General features: G+C 44.5%; 1 protein-coding gene across 1 annotated transcript; it reads left to right on the top strand.

Moving 5' to 3' along the window:
• Window positions 1-4334: 4334 nt before the first annotated feature.
• Window positions 4335-5279, top strand: LOC143767844 (olfactory receptor 5V1-like). The gene has a single exon (XM_077256366.1). It carries the CDS (start codon window positions 4335-4337, stop codon window positions 5277-5279), a length of 945 nt encoding a protein of 314 aa, XP_077112481.1.
• The last annotated feature ends 17192 nt before the right edge of the window (window positions 5280-22471 follow it).

Raw genomic sequence — 22471 nt, 5'->3', positions numbered from 1 at the left:
GCAGGATCCGCAGTCTTCCCCCTCCCTCTCCCTCTTTGGGCCGTACGGGGAATCTCTTCCTCAGAGCTGCTCCCACCACCTTCCTGTCCCTCACGCCAAGATGGGTCGAGGACCTCATCATCTACACTACCCTCTGCCCCCAACTGCTCCTCCTGGGTAGTCTCAGCAGCAGAGCACGCACCAGTAAGTGGCACCTGAGTGTCATCATCAGCTGATGCGGCCTGCGATGTGGTGACCGGAGCCACTGGCCCACCCGCCTCTTCAGAGGAAGACAGAAAAAGCTGTTGGGCATCACTGCACCCTGCCTCTTCTTCCATTTCTCCAATGCTGCTTGGCTGGCCCCCTGTTTCCAAGCCAAGAGATTCAGAGAACAGAAGTAGAGACGGCTCCTGTCCTGGGCTCTCTGTCTGCCTGGGCAATTTGGCAGGTGGTGAAGAGACAGATGGCTGCTCTCCAGTGCTCTGTGTCTGAGAGGATGTGGCACTAATGGAAGTTGATGCATTAGCTGCCATCCATCCGACAACAGCTTCAATTTGTTCTTGACGCAGCAGCGGTGTACGGCGCTCTGACACAAAGCTGCGCATGAACGACTGTTGCCTGGTGAAAGTGGGTGCTGATGAGTCACCGGTGCCCGCAGCAGGCACAGAATCCCCACGTCCCCTCCCTGCTCCGCGCCCACGCCCACGCCCATGTGCCTTACTCACTGCCTTCTTCATCTTGGTTGACTGATAAAGATAAGCAGAAAAGTACTAACGGATTTGTGTGCTTATTCCTGAGCAACTCCTCCTAACAGGTATAAGAAACACTAATTTTCTAAAGTGTGGACTAGACTTTAATATGAGCTAATGTGGCCTACACAAATGTAAAGTGGTGTCACTGGTGTGTTTGGTGAACTTTATTATTTATTTATTTTTTGGGGGCTGAACTGACAACAGATAGAGCTGCAGTCACACGGAGACCGTGCAGACAGACGTAAACGGCGCTGCAAGGCCCAAAAACCCTCCTCTACGTTATCCTATGTAGTGTTTTTCCACAAGTTAGCTGGAGACGGGTGGAAAGACACTAATAGGATTTTTTTAAATAAATTAGCAGCAACCTACACTACTTGAAAAAAAAAGAAAATTGATTTGGCGGTATGACGCAGTGAACAACCCTGAGCTGGAGACAACCAGGCTATGGCTGCTCACAGACTACAGGGCGAGCTGCAATCACACGGAGACCGTGCAGACAGCCGTAAACGGCGCTGCAAGGCCCAAAAACCCTCCTCTACTTTATCCTATGTAGTGTTTTTCCACAAATTAGCTGGAGACGGGTGGAAAGACACTAATAGGATTTTTTTGAATAAATTAGCAGCAGACTACACTACTTGAAAAAAAAAAAAAAAAAAAAAGAACAGTATGAGGCAATGAACCACCCTCCCTGAACTGAATACAACCAGCTATGGATGGCCTATGTGGCTGCACTCAGACTAGAGAGTGGGCTGCACTCACACACACACACACACAGACCTTGCAGATCGCTGTGAAAACAGCGCTACAAGGCAAAAGCAAGGTGAATAGTAGGTGAACACAGCGGTTGCTAAATTAGCCTTTGGAAAGCACAAAGAAGCAAATCGCTATCTCTAAACTGTCCCTCAGTCAGCAAACAGCGTCCTGTCACTAACTGAATTCACAGCAGAGTGATCGCAAAATGGCGCCAGCGACTTTTAAACTGCAGCATGACATCATTTCAGCAGCCAATCACAGCCTTGCCAGTAGTTTCATGCCCTCCATGCTAAACAGGATGTGCCCACACTTGGAATCATTCTCATTGGCTGAATTTCTGCATTTTGAATCTTGGAACTTCCGATTCCGGTATCCGATACGCGGCAAGTATCGGAATCCCGGTATCGGAATTCCGATACTGCAAGTATCGGCCGATACCCGATACTTGCGGTATCGGAATGCTCAACACTAATCTTAACCAAAGTAACTTTATTTGTTGCTGTCAAACAACTTACACGGTGAGCTATAACTTCAGTATGATTTCAATATCCCTTAACAGGTTGGTGAGACCACAAGGAAAATCAGGCACAATGTTACACACTCTGTTTTCTGTGGCACAAAATCACAGAGATGACACACACGCAGGACTGTCACTCAAGCACTAATGTCAATATTAATCTCCCACCTAATTTATTTATTTTTTTTTCTCAGGGAGACTTTAGAAACCAAATAATATTAAAAAAAAAACAAAAAAAAAAAGGCTTTCTATGTATTTTTTGTTTTTTAAGGGAGACTTTAGAAACCCAATAATATTTAAAAAAAAAAAAGGCTTTCTATGGCCCACAATTAGAGAGAGAGGTGGCACACCCAGGAGTCAAGACTGGCACACAAGCTGAAAGGGCAATATTACTCTCCCACTGTTTTTTTATGTATTTTTTGTTTTTTAAGGGAGACTTTAGAAACCCAATAATATTTAAAAAAAAAAAAAAAAAAAAGGCTTTCTATGGCCCACAATTAGAGAGAGAGGTGGCACACCCAGGAGTCAAGACTGGCACACAAGCTGAAAGGGCAATATTACTCTCCCACTGTTTTTTTATTTTTTATTTTTTTTTCCAGGGAGACTTTAGAAACCAAATAATAAGAAAAAAAATAAATAAATAAATAGGCTTTCTATAGCCCACTGAATAAGAGATAGCACACACAGCAGTGGCACACAAGCCCTGACTGAGGCCAATATTTTTCTCCCACTGATTGATGTAGTGTTTTTGTGTTGAGGTAGAATTTAGAACACAAATCACGGAAAAAATAAATAGGCTTTCTATGGCCCACTCAGTGAGAGATGGCACACACAGGGATGGCACTGTAGCAGAAATGCCAATCTTAATCTCCCACAAAAAAAAAAAAAAAAAACAGGGACTGTCCTACAATTACTATCTCCCTGCAGTAATCTAAGCCAGGTATGGCAGGCAGCAATAGGAGTGGACTGATGCACAAATTAAATAAAAAGTGTGGACAAACAAAAAAGATAGCTGTGCAGAAAGGAACAAGAGGATATGTGCTTTGAAAAAAGCAGTTGGTTTCCACAGTGGCGTACACACAGCAATACAGCTATCACGGAGCCTTCTAGGGCAGCCCAATGAGCTACAGCGCTGAGGGAAAAAAAAAAAAAATAGCTTCCACTGTTCCTGCACACCGAAGGTGGTGTTGGACAGTGGAAATCGCTACAGCACAAGCGGTTTGGTGGTTAGTGGACCCTGCCTAACGCTCTCCCTGCTTCTGACGAAGCGGCAGCAACCTCTCCCTAAGCTCAGATCAGCAGCAGTAAGATGGCGGTCGGCGGGAACGCCCCTTTATAGCCCCTGTGACGCCGCAGACAGCAAGCCAATCACTGCAATGCCCTTCTCTAAGATGGTGGGGACCAGGATCTATGTCATCACGCTGCCCACACTCTGCGTTCACCTTCATTGGCTGAGAAATGGCGCTTTTCGCGTCATTGAAACGCGACTTTGGCGCGAAAGTCGCGTACCGCATGGCCGACAAGCACAGGGGTCGGATCGGGTTTCATGAGACGCCGACTTAGCCAAAAGTCGGCGACTTTTGAAAATGATCGACCCGTTTCGCTCAACCCTACCTGCAAGCACTTTTGGAGGATGCGTTTTTTGACCAAAACGACGCATTGCAACGGAGGACAAAAAACGCCAGTGTGAAAGTAGCCTTAGAAGCACCATGTGAAGGTTTTCATTTCTAGATACAAGTCAGTAACCGCATTTGACTTGACTGTATTTTGTACCTTTTTTGTAATATTGGTAAAAGAAAAAAATAAATGAATACCATAGGTTTAGAAGGGTTTCCCAATGCAAAAATGATCACCTTTGGACATTTGTTAATCAGCAGTCAATTCCCTAAAGCGCCATTGCATTGAAAATAAAGCATTACACTGCGCCTATTGGAAACAGTGGCTGCCAATATAATATACAGTTACAGTTGGAAAAAGACTCAGTCAGACCGAAAGGTGTCATTAGTGTTACTGAACGTAATTGTGCTCGACGCTAGTGGTGGAATAAACTTTTGAAAACTTCTTCATCTACGTGAGTGCTGGTCTTTCTATCCTTGATTTCATTCGGGACGCCTTCCCTAGGCACGAGCACCACCAACTTCATGAGTGTCAACTGGATCTAATGACTTAACTATAATATACCATTGTGAGAGGTCTCCTTTTTCTCTTGTAGACTTTAGTTTAAAATGGGGAGACCTCCCACTTTGAGAACTCAGAACCTAACAGGTACGTGCAAATAAAATTGTAATACCATTATATAATTATCTGTTTATCCTTCAGACTCAAAGGATGAAATGATAAAAAAGAACCAAACTATGCTTACCAATTTCGTCCTACTGGGATTTTCCGGGGCCCCTGTTTTCCAGCAGTTGCTCTTTGCCGTGTTCCTGCCCATCTATATTACCACCATAATGGGTAACATTTCTATAATCTTGGCCTACAGGCTTACTTCATCTCTTCACAGCCCAATGTACTTTTTTCTGGCCAATTTATCCTTCCTGGAGATCTGTTACATTTCTACCACTGTGCCCAAAATGCTGTCAAACTTCATGTCAACCCATAAAACTATCTCGTTCTCGGGATGTGTCATGCAGATGTACTGTGGTTTGCTCCTGGGTGGAACCGAGTGCTACCTGCTAGCCGTGATGGCGTATGATCGGTATAATGCCATATGTCACCCTTTACGATATGGCACGAAGATGAAAAAAAGAACATGCATTCAGCTTGTAGCCGTATCATGGTCTGGTGGTGCTATAAACTCCCTAATACACACAATTCTGACTTTTCGCTTGCCTTTCTGTAGAGATAATAGGATTAATAATTTTTTCTGTGACATTCCCCCTGTAATGCAGTTGGCCTGTACATCGACCATGATAAATGAGATTGTCCTCCTTGTGGCCAGTGGTTGCGTCATTGTCAGTTCCTTCATATTGACTATCATCTCCTACACACACATCATCACAACGGTCCTCAAGATAAAGTCAACATCGGGAAGGACGAAAGCGTTCTCCACCTGCACCTCTCACCTCATAGTCGTCACTTTGTTTTATGGTTCTGCTATTTTTATATATTTTAGGCCCAAGTCCAGTTACTCGATGAATCAAGACAGAGTGATATCTGCTTTATATGCCTTTGTCGCACCATTGCTCAATCCATTCATCTACAGCCTGAGGAACGGTGACGTGAAGGCCGCTGTTAGAAAGATAGTGTGTCACGTCGTTGTACTTCAGAGGTATTAAGGGGATGTCAAGCATTAGGGAAAAAGCTTGATTTTCAAAAATAGTAATACTCATGTCCATGAAGCATTGCAGCTTACTTGAAAAACAATTACCTCCAATATTTCTAAATTATGGCGTTCACTCCAAGGGAAAGATAGACAAATTCTCATGGAAGTCCTCCCCCGGACTTCCCAACTCACAACGTTTTGGAGTAAACCACAGCACTTCTGGTGTTCATCACATTGCTCTTATTACAGGAAATATATATATCTTGGTACCGTGTTAGCCAGTAGATAGAAAATTATTTAGAATTGAGACTCCTCAGTGGTTGATACCTTTTACTGGCTAACTGAAAAATTGGTAACAAATTGCAAGCTTTCAAGACTACTCAGGCCTCTTCATCAGTCTGTACCTGATGAAGAGACCGGAATAGTCTCGAAAACTTGCAATTTGTTACCATCTTTTCAGTTAGCCAGTAAAAGGTATCAACCACTGAGGACTCTCAATTCTAAATAAATTGCTTTTATTAGGAATTCATAGAACAATAACTTGTATTTTCATGCATCCAATGTATTATTAATAGATGTATAACGACAAAACACTTGCATGCACCACCAACATTGCGCATTTGGTTCTCCAGGAGCATAATGGAGTACAAAATCTGTCCAATTTTATTTTTATGCAGTCACACACAATTTTAGAGGATGGTGCTATCTTTTCTTGTTTTTAAATGGTGCAAAAAAAAAAAGGATAAAAAATAAGGGCATCTCTGATTTTGACAAAAAATCATCAAGCCACGTGCATCATTTTTAAGAATTTGGAGCAAAAATTGGCAACGGATAATCATAAACCAAAAAGGAAAGTCTCTTAAAAAATGCAAATAATGAATTAGAACTGAAGATTTTCTCATATATTTTTTGACCTTTATGGTCAAGTACATTTTTATTTCTTTTTCCTATCTTCGCAGTCTGTATACTATAACTTTTTTTCTGTAGCTATTGTCATATGAGAGTTTGCTTTTCATTGAATTATTTATATTTTTAATATCATATTTTGGGGTGCATATATAAACTTTGATTACCTTTTTCCCGGGGTGGATGGGAAAAGAAATGAATTGTGGGCATAGATTTTTTTGCATTTTAAATTTTGCGCCATTAACTACCTTTATTTTAAGGGGCAGTACAATGTTTACTACTTTTGCTAAATGCGGTAATTGTAAAAATAATTTCTTTTACTTTTGCCATAAAAACTTTTTTTTTCCTTTGGCGCAGTGGTGTGTGAGCTTCTTTTTGCAGAATATACTGATGTTTTCATTGCTATCACTTTGACATCTTGATTGCCTTTTGTTCCATTTTTTGATCGGCGAGATGACCTAAAACAATAATTCTGACTTTTTTGAAAGGTGAAAAACAGTAATTCTTCCATTTTTTATGGTGTTCATTGTGTGGATTAAAAAAAAACTAATACTTTAAAAGGAACCTGTTACTTGATTTATGCTGCCCAAATCACGGGCCTGTCTGGAAGCAACCGCCAGCTGGCTTCTTTGCACACCACTCCAAGTGCAGCACGTTGGCTCAGTGGTTAGCACTGCAGCCTTGCAGCGCTGGAGTCCTGGGTTCAAATCCCACCAAGGACAACATCTGCAAGGAGTTTCTATGTTCTCCCCGTGTTTGCGTGGGTTTCCTCTGGGTTCTCCGGTTTCCTCCTACACTCCAAAGACATACTGATAGGGAATCTAGATTGTGAGCCCCAATGGGGACAAAGATGATTATGTCTGTAAAGCCTGTGAAAATTAATGGCACTATATTAGTGAGTCAAATAAATATGGTTTAAAAGGTCTGTCTACATACAGACAAGGGAGATATCTACTGTCGGGACCACACTCAGTCGGAGCAGCCTTTGGAAGTGGGGAATCACCAGAAATAATACACAAGACACGTCTCGTATAGTATATCACTGGGAAGCCTTTGAAGCACGCCTGCCTTCAAGGTGCTATCCCCTCTTTATATAGTTGTACAAGTAGTTTCAGTGGTTATACAAGTTTTGCTTGTTTAAACAAAGAGAGAAAAGAGAAGACAAAAGAAAACAGTTTCGGCTATGTGATAGTTTCACAACAAACAAAACAGTACAGTTTCGCCTAAGTGGCAGTTTCACAGACAAAAAATAGGATTTCACACTATGGCTAAAATGTCCTTGAATGGACAGGTCAATATTGATCACAAATTCTTTTTGGTTCATTGAGGTAACCATTTTTGTTCCGCTCTTCACAATCCCCCCTTTGACATATTCCATTCAAAACCTTGTCATATAGACGATTATTTTAGTCATTCTTTTTGTGATATAAAAAAAAAAAACTTTATATTCTCGCATCCATTACACAAAATTTATTTGTGCATACCGAGATACCCTTGAATACAACCTTGAATAATACATATATAATTACAATAACTATAACTGTATGTATTAGGCTTTGCATAATCCCGGTAACCCACCCACCGATCCCCCTGAACCAATTGGCCGGGTTAAGAAAAGAAAAGGTATCTGACCACCAGCTATCCTTATTTTGGTCATTGTCTTTGTCATACTGATCCCTGAGTCGTTGTACGTATCTATTGTTCAAAGGGGCTAGAGAATTCAATCTTTTCCATGCCTCCGTTGAGGTTAACATTATTAACATCAATATCATGAGTCTTATACTGCTTTTTTGCAATGGCTTGCATGTATCCATGATGCCTTTCCTTCAAGCTTGACTGCTGTTGGAGTTGTTAACAGGACTTGGAAAGGTCCGTCAAATCTCGGTTCCAGAGTCTTTCTGGTGTGTCTTTTCACGTAGATTTGATCACCAGGTTCCAACTTGTGGCCTCCTTCGAGATTTTCTGGATCTGGAAGGGAAGCAAAAACTTGCGAATGCACTTTAGTTAAACGTTTTTGTAATTCTTGTACATAAGCAGTTAAAGTCTCAGTATTCAACATCAGTTGTTGTGGAAAATAACAACCCAAATTTGCTGCTCTACCAAAAAGAATCTCATGTGGTGACAGCTTAGCCTTCCCCCTTGGGGCGTTTCGGATGGAATACAGGGCAAGTGGTAGACACTCGGTCCAAGGCTTTCCTGTTTCTGCCATGGCCTTCTGGATTTTTAATTTTATTGTTCCATTTAATCTTTCCACTTTACCTGAACTCTGTGGGTGATACGGAGTGTGAAACTGGTTTTCTACTCCCAACATTTTCATAACATTCTGGAATATTTCTCCAGTAAAATGGGTACCCCTATCTGACTCGATCACCTCAGGCATGCCTGTCATGATCTCAATGGCAAGAGAACATAGCATAAGCATATATAGGAACTAGCTCTTGGAAGATGGGAACTGAGCTGACCATGAACTAAACCTAACGCACAACTAGCAGTGGCCGGGTAGCATGCCTACGTTGATTCTAGATGCCCAGCCCAGCCGGAGGACTAAAAAAAGCTAGCAGAGGAAAATCTTAGTCCTAGCTCACCTCTAGAGAAATACCCCGAAAGGAGACAGAGGCCCCCCACATGTATTGGCGGTGAGTTGAGATGAAATAACAAACGTAGTATGAAAATAGGTTTAGCAAATTTGAGGTCCACTTACTACATAGCAGAAGACAGAAAGGACACTTTCATGGTCAGCTGAAAACCCTATCAAAAAACACCATCCAGAAATTACTTTAAAACTCTGGCATTAACTCATAACACCAGAGTGGCAATTCCCGTTCACAAGAGCTTTCCAGACACAGTAACGAAACTACAGCTGTGAACTGGAACAAAATGCAAAAACAAACATGGACAAGAGTCCAACTTATCTAGTAGTTGTCTAGGAGCAGGAACAAGCACAGAGAGGCTTCTGATAACATTGTTGACCGGCAAGCAACTAACAGAGCAGCAAGGTTATATAGCGACTCCCACATCTTGATGGGAACAGGTGAACAGAGAAGATGAAGACACCAGTTCAATTCCACCAGTAGCCACCGGGGGAGCCCAGAATCCAAATTCACAACAGTACCCCCCCCTCAAGGAGGGGGCACCGAACCCTCACCAGAACCACCAGGGCGATCAGGATGGGCCCTATGAAAGGCACGAACCAGATCGGAGGCATGAACATCAGATGCATTCACCCAAGAATTATCCTCCTGGCCGTATCCCTTCCACTTGACCAGATACTGGAGTCTCCGTCTGGAAACACGAGAGTCCAAGATTTTCTCCACAACGTACTCCAACTCACCCTCAACCAACACCGGAGCAGGAGGCTCAACGGAAGGCACAACCGGTACCTCATACCTGCGCAATAATGACCGATGAAAAACGTTATGAATAGAAAAGGATGCAGGGAGGTCCAAACGGAAGGAAACAGGGTTAAGAATCTCCAATATCTTATACGGGCCGATAAACCGAGGCTTAAACTTAGGAGAAGAGACCCTCATAGGGACAAAACGAGAAGACAACCACACCAAATCCCCAACAGAAAGCCGAGGACCAACACGACGGTGGCGGTTGGCAAAAAGTTGAGTCTTCTCCTGGGACAACCTCAAATTGTCCACCACCTGCCCCCAGATCTGATGCAATCTCTCCACCACAGCATCCACTCCAGGACAATCCGAAGATTCCACCTGACCAGAGGAAAATCGAGGATGAAACCCCGAATTACAGAAAAACGGGGACACCAAAGTGGCAGAGCTGGCCCGATTATTGAGAGCGAACTCCGCCAATGGCAAAAAAGCAACCCAATCATCCTGGTCAGCAGACACAAAACACCTCAGATATGTCTCCAGGGTCTGATTAATCCGCTCGGTCTGGCCATTCGTCTGAGGATGGAAAGCGGACGAAAAAGATAAATCTATGCCCATCCTAGCACAGAATGCCCGCCAAAATCTAGACACGAATTGGGTCCCTCTGTCAGAAACGATATTCTCAGGAATACCATGCAAACGAACAACATTTTGAAAAAACAGAGGAACCAACTCGGAAGAAGAAGGTAACTTGGGCAGAGGAACCAAATGGACCATCTTAGAAAAACGGTCACACACCACCCAGATGACAGACATCTTCTGAGAAACAGGCAGATCTGAAATAAAATCCATCGAGATGTGCGTCCAAGGCCTCTTAGGAATAGGCAAGGGCAACAATAATCCACTAGCCCGAGAACAACAAGGCTTGGCCCGAGCACAAACGTCACAAGACTGCACAAAGCCTCGCACATCTCGTGACAGGGAAGGCCACCAGAAGGACCTTGCCACCAAATCCCTGGTACCAAAAATGCCAGGATGACCTGCCAACGCAGAAGAATGAACCTCAGAGATGACTCTACTGGTCCAATCATCAGGAACAAACAGTTTATCAGGTGGGCAACGATCAGGTCTCTCCGCCTGAAACTCCTGCAAGGCCCGCCGCAGGTCTGGAGAAACGGCTGACAATACCACTCCATCCTTAAGGATACCTGTGGGCTCAGAGTTACCAGGCGAGTCAGGCTCAAAACTCCTAGAAAGGGCATCCGCCTTAACATTCTTAGAACCCGGTAGGTATGACACCACAAAATTAAACCGAGAGAAAAATAATGACCAGCGCGCCTGTCTAGGATTCAGGCGCCTGGCGGTCTCAAGATAAATCAAATTTTTGTGGTCAGTCAATACCACCACCTGATGTCTGGCCCCCTCAAGCCAATGGCGCCACTCCTCAAAAGCCCACTTCATGGCCAAAAGCTCCCGATTCCCAACATCATAATTCCGCTCAGCGGGCGAAAATTTATGGGAAAAGAAGGCACAAGGCCTCATCACGGAGCAGTCAGAACTTTTCTGCGACAACACTGCCCCAGCTCCGATCTCAGAAGCGTCGACCTCAACCTGAAAAGGTAGAGCAACATCAGGCTGACGCAACACAGGGGCAGAGGAAAAACGGCGCTTAAGCTCCCGAAAGGCCTCCACAGCATCAGGGGACCAATCAGCAACATCAGCACCCTTCTTAGTCAAATCGGTCAATGGCTTAGCAATATCCGAAAAACCAGCAATAAATCGACGATAAAAGTTAGCAAAGCCCAAAAATTTCTGAAGACTCTTAAGAGAAGAGGGCTGCGTCCAATCACAAATAGCTTGAACCTTGACAGGATCCATTTCAATGGAAGAGGGGGAAAAAATATATCCCAAAAAGGAAATCCTCTGTACCCCAAAAACACACTTAGAACCCTTCACACACAAAGAATTAGACCGCAAAACCTGAAAAACCCTCCTGACTTGCTGGACATGAGAGTCCCAGTCATCCGAAAAAATCAGAATATCATCCAGATACACAATCATAAATTTATCCAAATAATCGCGAAAAATATCATGCATAAAGGACTGGAAAACTGACGGAGCATTAGAAAGACCAAAAGGCATCACTAAATACTCAAAGTGGCCCTCGGGCGTATTAAATGCGGTTTTCCACTCATCCCCCTGCCTGATTCGCACCAAATTATACGCCCCACGAAGGTCAATCTTAGAGAACCATTTGGCCCCCTTTATGCGAGCAAACAAATCAGTCAGCAACGGCAATGGGTATTGATATTTAACAGTGATTTTATTCAAAAGCCGATAATCAATACATGGTCTCAAAGAGCCGTCTTTTTTTGACACAAAGAAAAAACCGGCTCCTAAGGGAGATGACGATGGACGAATATGTCCCTTTTCCAAGGACTCCTTTATATATTCTCGCATAGCAGCATGTTCAGGCACAGACAGATTAAATAAACGACCCTTTGGGTATTTACTACCCGGGATTAAATCTATGGCACAATCGCACTCTCGGTGCGGAGGTAACGAACCAAGCTTGGATTCTTCAAAGACGTCACGATAGTCAGACAGGAACTCAGGAATTTCAGAGGGAATGGATGATGAAATGGAAACCACAGGTACATCCCCATGAGCCCCCTTACATCCCCAGCTCAACACAGACATAGCTCTCCAGTCGAGGACTGGGTTGTGAGATTGCAGCCAAGGCAATCCTAGCACCAAATCATCATGTAGATTATACAGCACCAGAAAGCGAATAATCTCCTGGTGATCCGGATTAATACGCATAGTTACTTGTGTCCAGTATTGTGGTTTATTATTAGCCAATGGGGTGGAGTCAATCCCCTTCAGAGGAATAGGAGTCTCCAAAGGCTCTAAATCATACCCACAGCGTTTGGCAAAGGACCAATCCATAAGACTCAAAGCGGCGCCAGAGTCGACATAGGCGTCCGTGGTAATAGATGACAAAGAGCAAATCAGGGTCACAGATAGAATAAATTTAGACGGTAAGGTGCAAATGGAAACAGATTTACCAAGCTTTTTAGTGCGCTTAGAGCATGCTGATATAACATGAGTAGAATCACCACAATAGAAACACAACCCATTTTTCCGTCTAAAATTCTGCCGCTCGCTTCGGGACAGAATTCTATCACACTGCATACTCTCTGACGACTTCTCAGTGGACACCGCCAGATGGTGCACTGGTTTGCGCTCCCGCAAACGCCTATCGATCTGAATAGCCATTGTCATGGACTCATTCAGACCCGCAGGCACAGGGAACCCCACCATAACATCCTTAATGGCATCAGAGAGACCCTCTCTGAAAGTCGCCGCCAGGGCGCACTCATTCCACTGAGTAAGCACAGACCATTTACGGAATCTTTGGCAGTAAATTTCCGCTTCATCTTGCCCCTGAGATAGGGACATCAAAGTTTTTTCTGCCTGAAGCTCCAAATGAGGTTCGTCATAAAGCAACCCCAAGGCCAGAAAAAACGCATCCACATTGAGCAACGCAGGATCTCCTGGTGTCAATGAAAAAGCCCAGTCTTGAGGGTCGCCCCGGAGCAAGGAAATCACAATCCTGACCTGCTGTGCAGGGTCTCCGGCAGAGCGAGATTTCAGAGACAAAAATAATTTGCAATTATTTCGAAAATTCTGAAACCCGGATCTATTCCCCGAGAAAAATTCCGGCAAAGGAATTCTCGGCTCAGATACAGGTGCATGACAAACAAAATCTTGCAAATTTTGTACCTTCGTGGCGAGAATATTCAAACCTGCAGTTACACTCTGAAGATCCATTACAAACAGGTGGACACAGAGCCATTCAAGGGTTAAGAGGAGGTAAGAAGCAGCTAGACAGCAATTAAGGGCTAGGCAGCAAAACTCTGAGGGGAAAAAAAAAAAAAAAAATTCCCTTCAACACTTCTTTTTCTCCTGCTTCAGCCCAAACAATTAACACTTTGCGGGCCGGTCAAACTGTCATGATCTCAATGGCAAGAGAACATAGCATAAGCATATATAGGAACTAGCTCTTGGAAGATGGGAACTGAGCTGACCATGAACTAAACCTAACGCACAACTAGCAGTGGCCGGGTAGCATGCCTACGTTGATTCTAGATGCCCAGCCCAGCCGGAGGACTAAATAAAGCTAGCAGAGGAAAATCTTAGTCCTAGCTCACCTCTAGAGAAATACCCCGAAAGGAGACAGAGGCCCCCCACATGTATTGGCGGTGAGTTGAGATGAAATAACAAACGTAGTATGAAAATAGGTTTAGCAAATTTGAGGTCCACTTACTACATAGCAGAAGACAGAAAGGACACTTTCATGGTCAGCTGAAAACCCTATCAAAAAACACCATCCAGAAATTACTTTAAAACTCTGGCATTAACTCATAACACCAGAGTGGCAATTCCCGTTCACAAGAGCTTTCCAGACACAGTAACGAAACTACAGCTGTGAACTGGAACAAAATGCAAAAACAAACATGGACAAGAGTCCAACTTATCTAGTAGTTGTCTAGGAGCAGGAACAAGCACAGAGAGGCTTCTGATAACATTGTTGACCGGCAAGCAACTAACAGAGCAGCAAGGTTATATAGCGACTCCCACATCTTGATGGGAACAGGTGAACAGAGAAGATGAAGACACCAGTTCAATTCCACCAGTAGCCACCGGGGGAGCCCAGAATCCAAATTCACAACACATGCCGTAACGGGGTATCAGTTCATGTGCTATTTTAATGGCAGTAGTTTTTGCTGAGGCTTTACGAACTGGATAAGCCTCTGGCCACCCTGAGAACATGTCCACACACACAAGCACATATTCGTATCCATTGTACCTAGGAAGCTGGATGTAGTCGATCTGGAGTCTTTGAAAGGGATACAGTGGTCTTACATGATGCTTGGTTGGGGTTTTAATGGTCTGACCTGGATTGTGTGCCAGGCATATAGCGCATGCAGCACACATGTTCCGAGCGAAATTACCAAAGCCTGGAGCCAACCACCTTTCTTTTACCTTGAGCGTCATACCATTTGCCGATACATGCGTAGGTAGGTGTTATGGTTCTCAATGGCAAGAGAACATAGCCCAGCAAACATAAGAACTAGCTCTTGGAAGGATGGAAACTAAACTGACCATGAACTAAACCTGCCGCACAACTAACAGTAGCCGGGTAGCGTAGCCTGCGTTTTATCCCTAGACGCCCAGCGCCGGCCGGAGGACTAACTAATCCTGGCAGAGGAAAATATAGTCCTGGCTCACCTCTAGAGAAATTTCCCCGAAAGGCAGACAGAGGCCCCCACAAATATTGGCGGTGATTTTAGATGAAATGACAAACGTAGTATGAAAATAGGTTTAGCAAAATTGAGGTCCGCTTACTAGATAGCAGGAAGACAGAAAGGGCACTTTCATGGTCAGCTGAAAACCCTATCAAAACACCATCCTGAAATTACTTTAAGACTCTAGTATTAACTCATAACATCAGAGTGGCAATTTCAGATCACAAGAGCTTTCCAGACACAGAAACGAAACTACAGCTGTGAACTGGAACAAAATGCAAAAACAAACAAGGACTAAAGTCCAACTTAGCTGGGAGTTGTCTAGCAGCAGGAACATGCACAGAAAGGCTTCTGATTACAATGTTGACCGGCATGGAAGTGACAGAGGAGCAAGGCTAAATAGCGACTCCCACATCCTGATGGAAACAGGTGAACAGAGAGGATGATGCACACCAGTTCAATTCCACCAGTGGCCACAGGGGGAGCCCAAAATCCAATTTCACAACAGTACCCCCCCCTCAAGGAGGGGGCACCGAACCCTCACCAGAACCACCAGGGCGATCAGGATGAGCCCTATGAAAGGCACGGACCAAATCGGAGGCATGAACATCAGAGGCAGTCACCCAAGAATTATCCTCCTGACCGTATCCCTTCCATTTGACCAGATACTGGAGTTTCCGTCTGGAAACACGGGAGTCCAAGATTTTTTCCACAACGTACTCCAACTCGCCCTCAACCAACACCGGAGCAGGAGGCTCAACGGAAGGCACAACCGGTACCTCATACCTGCGCAATAATGACCGATGAAAAAGATTATGAATAGAAAAAGATGCAGGGAGGTCCAAACGGAAGGACACAGGGTTAAGAATCTCCAATATCTTGTACGGGCCGATGAACCGAGGCTTAAACTTGGGAGAAGAAACCCTCATAGGGACAAAACGAGAAGACAACCACACCAAGTCCCCAACACAAAGCCGAGGACCAACCCGACGCCGGCGGTTGGCAAAAAGCTGAGTCTTCTCCTGGGACAACTTCAAATTGTCCACTACCTGCCCCCAAATCTGATGCAACCTCTCCACCACAGCATCCACTCCAGGACAATCCGAAGATTCCACCTGACCAGAAGAAAATCGAGGATGAAACCCCGAATTACAGAAAAAGGGAGACACCAAAGTGGCAGAGCTGGCCCGATTATTGAGGGCAAACTCCGCTAAAGGCAAAAAAGCAACCCAATCATCCTGATCTGCAGACACAAAACACCTCAAATATGTCTCCAAGGTCTGATTAGTCCGCTCGGTCTGGCCATTAGTCTGAGGATGGAAAGCAGACGAGAAAGACAAATCTATGCCCATCCTAGCACAGAATGCTCGCCAAAACCTAGACACGAATTGGGTACCTCTGTCAGAAACGATATTCTCCGGAATACCATGCAAACGGACCACATTTTGAAAAAACAGAGGAACCAACTCGGAAGAAGAAGGCAACTTAGGCAGGGGAACCAAATGGACCATCTTAGAGAAACGATCACACACCACCCAGATGACAGACATCTTCTGAGAAACAGGAAGATCCGAAATAAAATCCATCGAGATGTGCGTCCAGGGCCTCTTCGGGATAGGCAAGGGCAACAACAATCCACTAGCCCGAGAACAACAAGGCTTGGCCCGAGCGCAAACGTCACAAGACTGCACGAAGCCTCGCACATCTCGAGACAGGGAAGGCCACCAGAAGGACCTTGCCACCAAATCCCTGGTACCAAAGATTCCAGGATGACCTGCCAACGCAGAAGAATGAACCTCAGAAATGACTTTACTGGTCCAATCATCAGGAACAAACAGTCTACCAGGTGGGCAACGATCAGGTCTATCCGCCTGAAACTCCTGCAAGGCCCGCCGCAGGTCTGGAGAAACGGCAGACAATATCACTCCATCCTTAAGGATACCTGTAGGTTCAGAATTACCAGGGGAGTCAGGCTCAAAACTCCTAGAAAGGGCATCCGCCTTAACATTCTTAGAACCCGGCAGGTAGGACACCACAAAATTAAACCGAGAGAAAAACAACGACCAGCGCGCCTGTCTAGGATTCAGGCGTCTGGCGGACTCAAGATAAATTAGATTTTTGTGGTCAGTCAATACCACCACCTGATGTCTAGCCCCCTCAAGCCAATGACGCCACTCCTCAAAAGCCCACTTCATGGCCAAAAGCTCCCGATTCCCAACATCATAATTCCGCTCGGCGGGCGAAAATTTACGCGAGAAAAAAGCACAAGGTCTCATCACGGAGCAATCGGAACTTCTCTGCGACAAAACCGCCCCAGCTCCGATTTCAGAAGCGTCGACCTCAACCTGAAAAGGAAGAGCAACATCAGGCTGACGCAACACAGGGGTGGAAGAAAAGCGGCGCTTAAGCTCCCGAAAGGCCTCCACAGCAGCAGGGGACCAATCAGCAACATCAGCACCCTTCTTAGTCAAATCAGTCAATGGCTTAACAACATCAGAAAAACCAGCAATAAATCGACGATAAAAGTTAGCAAAGCCCAAAAATTTCTGAAGACTCTTAAGAGAAGAGGGTTGCGTCCAATCACAAATAGCCTGAACCTTGACAGGATCCATCTCGATGGAAGAGGGGGGAAAAATATATCCCAAAAAGGAAATCTTTTGAACCCCAAAAACGCACTTAGAACCCTTCACACACAAGGAATTAGACCGCAAAACCTGAAAAACCCTCCTGACCTGCTGGACATGAGAGTCCCAGTCATCCGAAAAAATCAAAATATCATCCAGATACACAATCATAAATTTATCCAAATAATCACGGAAAATGTCATGCATAAAGGACTGAAAGACTGAAGGGGCATTTGAAAGACCAAAAGGCATCACCAAATACTCAAAGTGGCCCTCGGGCGTATTAAATGCGGTTTTCCACTCATCCCCCTGCTTAATTCGCACCAAATTATACGCCCCACGGAGATCTATCTTAGAGAACCACTTGGCCCCCTTTATGCGAGCAAACAAATCAGTCAGCAGTGGCAACGGATATTGATATTTAACCGTGATTTTATTCAAAAGCCGATAATCAATGCACGGCCTCAAAGAGCCATCTTTCTTAGCCACAAAGAAAAAACCGGCTCCTAAGGGAGATGACGAAGGACGAATATGTCCCTTTTCCAAGGACTCCTTTATATATTCTCGCATAGCAGCATGCTCAGGCACAGACAGATTAAATAAACGACCCTTAGGGTATTTACTACCCGGAATCAAATCTATGGCACAATCGCACTCCCGGTGCGGAGGTAATGAACCAAGCTTAGGTTCTTCAAAAACGTCACGATATTCAGTCAAGAATTCAGGAATCTCAGAGGGAATAGATGATGAAATGGAAACCACAGGTACGTCCCCATGCGTCCCCTTACATCCCCAGCTTAACACAGACATAGCTTTCCAGTCAAGGACTGGGTTATGAGATTGCAGCCATGGCAATCCAAGCACCAACACATCATGTAGGTTATACAGCACAAGAAAGCGAATAATCTCCTGGTGATCCGGATTAATCCGCATCGTTACTTGTGTCCAGTATTGTGGTTTATTGCTAGCCAATGGGGTGGAGTCAATCCCCTTCAGGGGTATAGGAGTTTCAAGAGGCTCCAAATCATACCCACAGCGTTTGGCAAAGGACCAATCCATAAGACTCAAAGCGGCGCCAGAGTCGACATAGGCATCCGCGGTAATAGATGATAAAGAACAAATCAGGGTCACAGAAAGAATAAACTTAGACTGTAAAGTGCCAATTGAAACAGACTTATCAAGCTTCTTAGTACGCTTAGAGCATGCTGATATAACATGAGTTGAATCACCGCAATAGAAGCACAACCCATTTTTTCGTCTAAAATTCTGCCGTTCACTTCTGGACAGAATTCTATCACATTGCATATTCTCTGGCGTCTTCTCAGTAGACACCGCCAAATGGTGCACAGGTTTGCGCTCCCGCAGATGCCTATCGATCTGGATAGCCATTGTCATGGACTCATTCAGACCCGCAGGCACAGGGAACCCCACCATAACATCCTTAATGGCATCAGAGAGACCCTCTCTGAAATTCGTCGCCAGGGCGCACTCATTCCACTGAGTAAGCACAGCCCATTTACGGAATTTCTGGCAGTATATTTCAACTTCGTCTTGCCCCTGAGATAGGGACATCAAGGCCTTTTCCGCCTGAAGTTCTAACTGAGGTTCCTCATAAAGCAACCCCAAGGCCAGAAAAAACGCATCCACATTGAGCAACGCAGGATCCCCTGGAGCCAATGCAAAAGCCCAATCCTGAGGGTCGCCCCGGAGCAAGGAAATCACAATCCTGACCTGCTGAGCAGGATCTCCAGCAGAGCGAGATTTCAGGGACAAAAACAACTTACAATTATTTTTGAAATTTTGAAAGCAAGATCTATTCCCCGAGAAAAATTCAGGCAAAGGAATTCTAGGTTCAGATATAGGAACATGAACAACAAAATCTTGTAAATTTTGAACTTTCGTGGTGAGATTATTCAAACCTGCAGCTAAACTCTGAATATCCATTTTAAACAGGTGAACACAGAGCCATTCCAGGATTAGAAGGAGAGAGAGAGAGAAAGGCTGCAATATAGGCAGACTTGCAAGAGATTCAATTACAAGCACACTCAGAACTGAGAAAAAAAAAAAAAGAAAAATCTTCAGCAGACTTCTCTTTTCTCTCCTTTCTCTGTCAATTAATTTAACCCTTTTTTGGCCGGTCAAACTGTTATGGTTCTCAATGGCAAGAGAACATAGCCCAGCAAACATAAGAACTAGCTCTTGGAAGGATGGAAACTAAACTGACCATGAACTAAACCTGCCGCACAACTAACAGTAGCCGGGTAGCGTAGCCTGCGTTTTATCCCTAGACGCCCAGCGCCGGCCGGAGGACTAACTAATCCTGGCAGAGGAAAATATAGTCCTGGCTCACCTCTAGAGAAATTTCCCCGAAAGGCAGACAGAGGCCCCCACAAATATTGGCGGTGATTTTAGATGAAATGACAAACGTAGTATGAAAATAGGTTTAGCAAAATTGAGGTCCGCTTACTAGATAGCAGGAAGACAGAAAGGGCACTTTCATGGTCAGCTGAAAACCCTATCAAAACACCATCCTGAAATTACTTTAAGACTCTAGTATTAACTCATAACATCAGAGTGGCAATTTCAGATCACAAGAGCTTTCCAGACACAGAAACGAAACTACAGCTGTGAACTGGAACAAAATGCAAAAACAAACAAGGACTAAAGTCCAACTTAGCTGGGAGTTGTCTAGCAGCAGGAACATGCACAGAAAGGCTTCTGATTACAATGTTGACCGGCATGGAAGTGACAGAGGAGCAAGGCTAAATAGCGACTCCCACATCCTGATGGAAACAGGTGAACAGAGAGGATGATGCACACCAGTTCAATTCCACCAGTGGCCACAGGGGGAGCCCAAAATCCAATTTCACAACAGGTAGGTGGAGGTCACTCGCCACTGCGGGGTACCAGGCTCCGGGTAAACACAACAAAGTTCCTTTTTTCCATAATCCTTGCTGATCTTCTGCCCCTTTTTTCTGCCACTGCCCTCTTTCTTCGTCGTCTACCTGTTTCTGAGCTTCCTTCAATCTCTCCTCATCATCTTCAGAGCTATCTAGTGTGTGGGCATGATGTAAGGGTTTACGTGCTGCCTGTTTTGCTGCTTTGTCGGCTTTATCGTTACCCCTGGCTTCCTCGGTGTCGAGTCTCACATGTGCAGCTACCTTTATCACCGCTATTTCTTTAGTTTCTTGTGCTGCCTCCAGAATCTGTCTAATGAGGGAGGCATGTTTAACAGGTTGGCCTGAAGCAGTCATATAACCTCTGGCTCTCCATATTACGCCAAAATCGAAAATAATGCCATGTGCATATCTAGAATCAGTGTATATGTTTGCTGTCTGATCTTTGGCTATTTTTAGAGCTTCAACTAATGCCATAAGTTCTGCTTCTTGTGCAGACTGATTAGCAGGGAGAGGTTCTGCTTTCAGCACTTCATGCTGAGTTACTACCGCATAACCTGTATGAAATTGTCCATTCATATCTGCATATCTACTGCCATCTATGAAAAGTTCAAATGTAGCATTACAGAGTGGCTTGTCACGTACATTACGTAAGCCCTGAGTCTCTTGTTCCATTAATTGTACACAATCATGCATTGACTCTGATGGGTCAAAGGAGTTGGAGAGTGCAGTTTCCTCAGGTATGGTACCCCCCTCAGACTCTAAAGGGAGCAAAGACGCGAGATTAAGAGTCTGAACCCTGGCAAAGGAAATGTTGGGCGGCAGTAGTAGGGAACATTGGAGACGGAGGTGTCTGGCCATTGAAATATGTTTAGGTTGGACCTGGTTAAGAATGCTATGTACATCATGAGTGGTCTGAACTAGAAGTGGGTGATCAAGAACAATCTCAGAAGCTTTATCTAATAACAGTGAAATTGCGGCTACTACTCTTACACAAGAAGGTGCGGCTCTAGCTACAGGGTCCAGATGAGCTGATATGTATGCCACAGGTCTCTGTTTGTTTCCATGTTTTTGTGTGAGCACCCCTGTAGCATGTGAGGATATCTCAGCTGCCATCAATTGAAAAGGTTTAGTGTAGTCTGGGAGTCCCAGAGCCGGAGCTGATACCAGTGCTGTTTTCAAAGAGGAAAATGACTGTTTAGCCTCTTCACTGAGTGAATATGGCGTGTTGGCAATACAGTCATATAAAGACTGCATGAGTTGACTTGCATGTATGATCCACTGTCTACAGTGTGAAACAATACCCAGGAAAGCACGCAGCTGTTTGTGATTCCTGGGTTCAAGCATGTTACGTATGGCTTCCGTACGTTGAGGTGTGAGGTGTCTGATGCCCTGTGATATGCAGTGACCTAAGAACACGACTGTTTGTTGACAAGCCTGGAGTTTCTGTCTATTTACTTTACAGCCTTCTTGCGCTAGGAAAATTAAGAAATTAACAGTTGAGGTAACTGCCGTCTGCTCATCAGGGCAACAAATAAGTAAGTCATCTACATACTGTAGAATGACTACTCCTGGTTCTGGGGTGAAATTTTTCAGCACGGTCTGCATTGCTTCAGAGTACAAAGTTGGTGAGTGTACCATACCTTGTGGCAATCTTGTCCATGCTAATTGTTTACCCTTGAATGTAAAGGCAAACAAATGCCAACAGTTCTTATGTAGTGGCACAGAAAAAAATGCGTTTGATAAGTCAATTACCGTAAAATATGCAGCAGTGCTGGGAATTTGAGACAGTAAGGTATGAGGATTCGGTACCACAGGGGTGACCGGTGCCAAAACCTTATTGATTTCCCATAGGTCGTGCACCATGCGATATTTCACCATAGTTTCTTTGGAGGAAACTTTCTTTTTAACAGGATATAAGGGTGTATTGGCGGGTGACCTGATTTCTACCAAAACACCTTGTAATACATAATCCTGAATTTGTTGAGAAATCGCCAGTTCTTGCTGGGCGCTGATGGGGTATTGCCTAAGCTGAGGTAAAATGGTTCCCGGGGCAGTTTCTAACAGTATAGGAGCTACTGATAAGAATCCTACATCAGTGTCTCCTTTTGCCCATAGGCTGTCAGGAACC

Source organism: Ranitomeya variabilis, chromosome 4, assembly GCF_051348905.1.
Source record: "Ranitomeya variabilis isolate aRanVar5 chromosome 4, aRanVar5.hap1, whole genome shotgun sequence".
Lineage (NCBI taxonomy): Eukaryota > Metazoa > Chordata > Amphibia > Anura > Dendrobatidae > Ranitomeya > Ranitomeya variabilis.
This window is presented reverse-complemented; position numbering and strand designations above follow the sequence as displayed.

Bases quoted from the DNA above. Each gene is read 5' to 3' on its own strand.
- LOC143767844 (XM_077256366.1), top strand. From the start codon at position 4,335: ATGATAAAAAAGAACCAAACTATGCTTACCAATTTCGTCCTACTGGGA.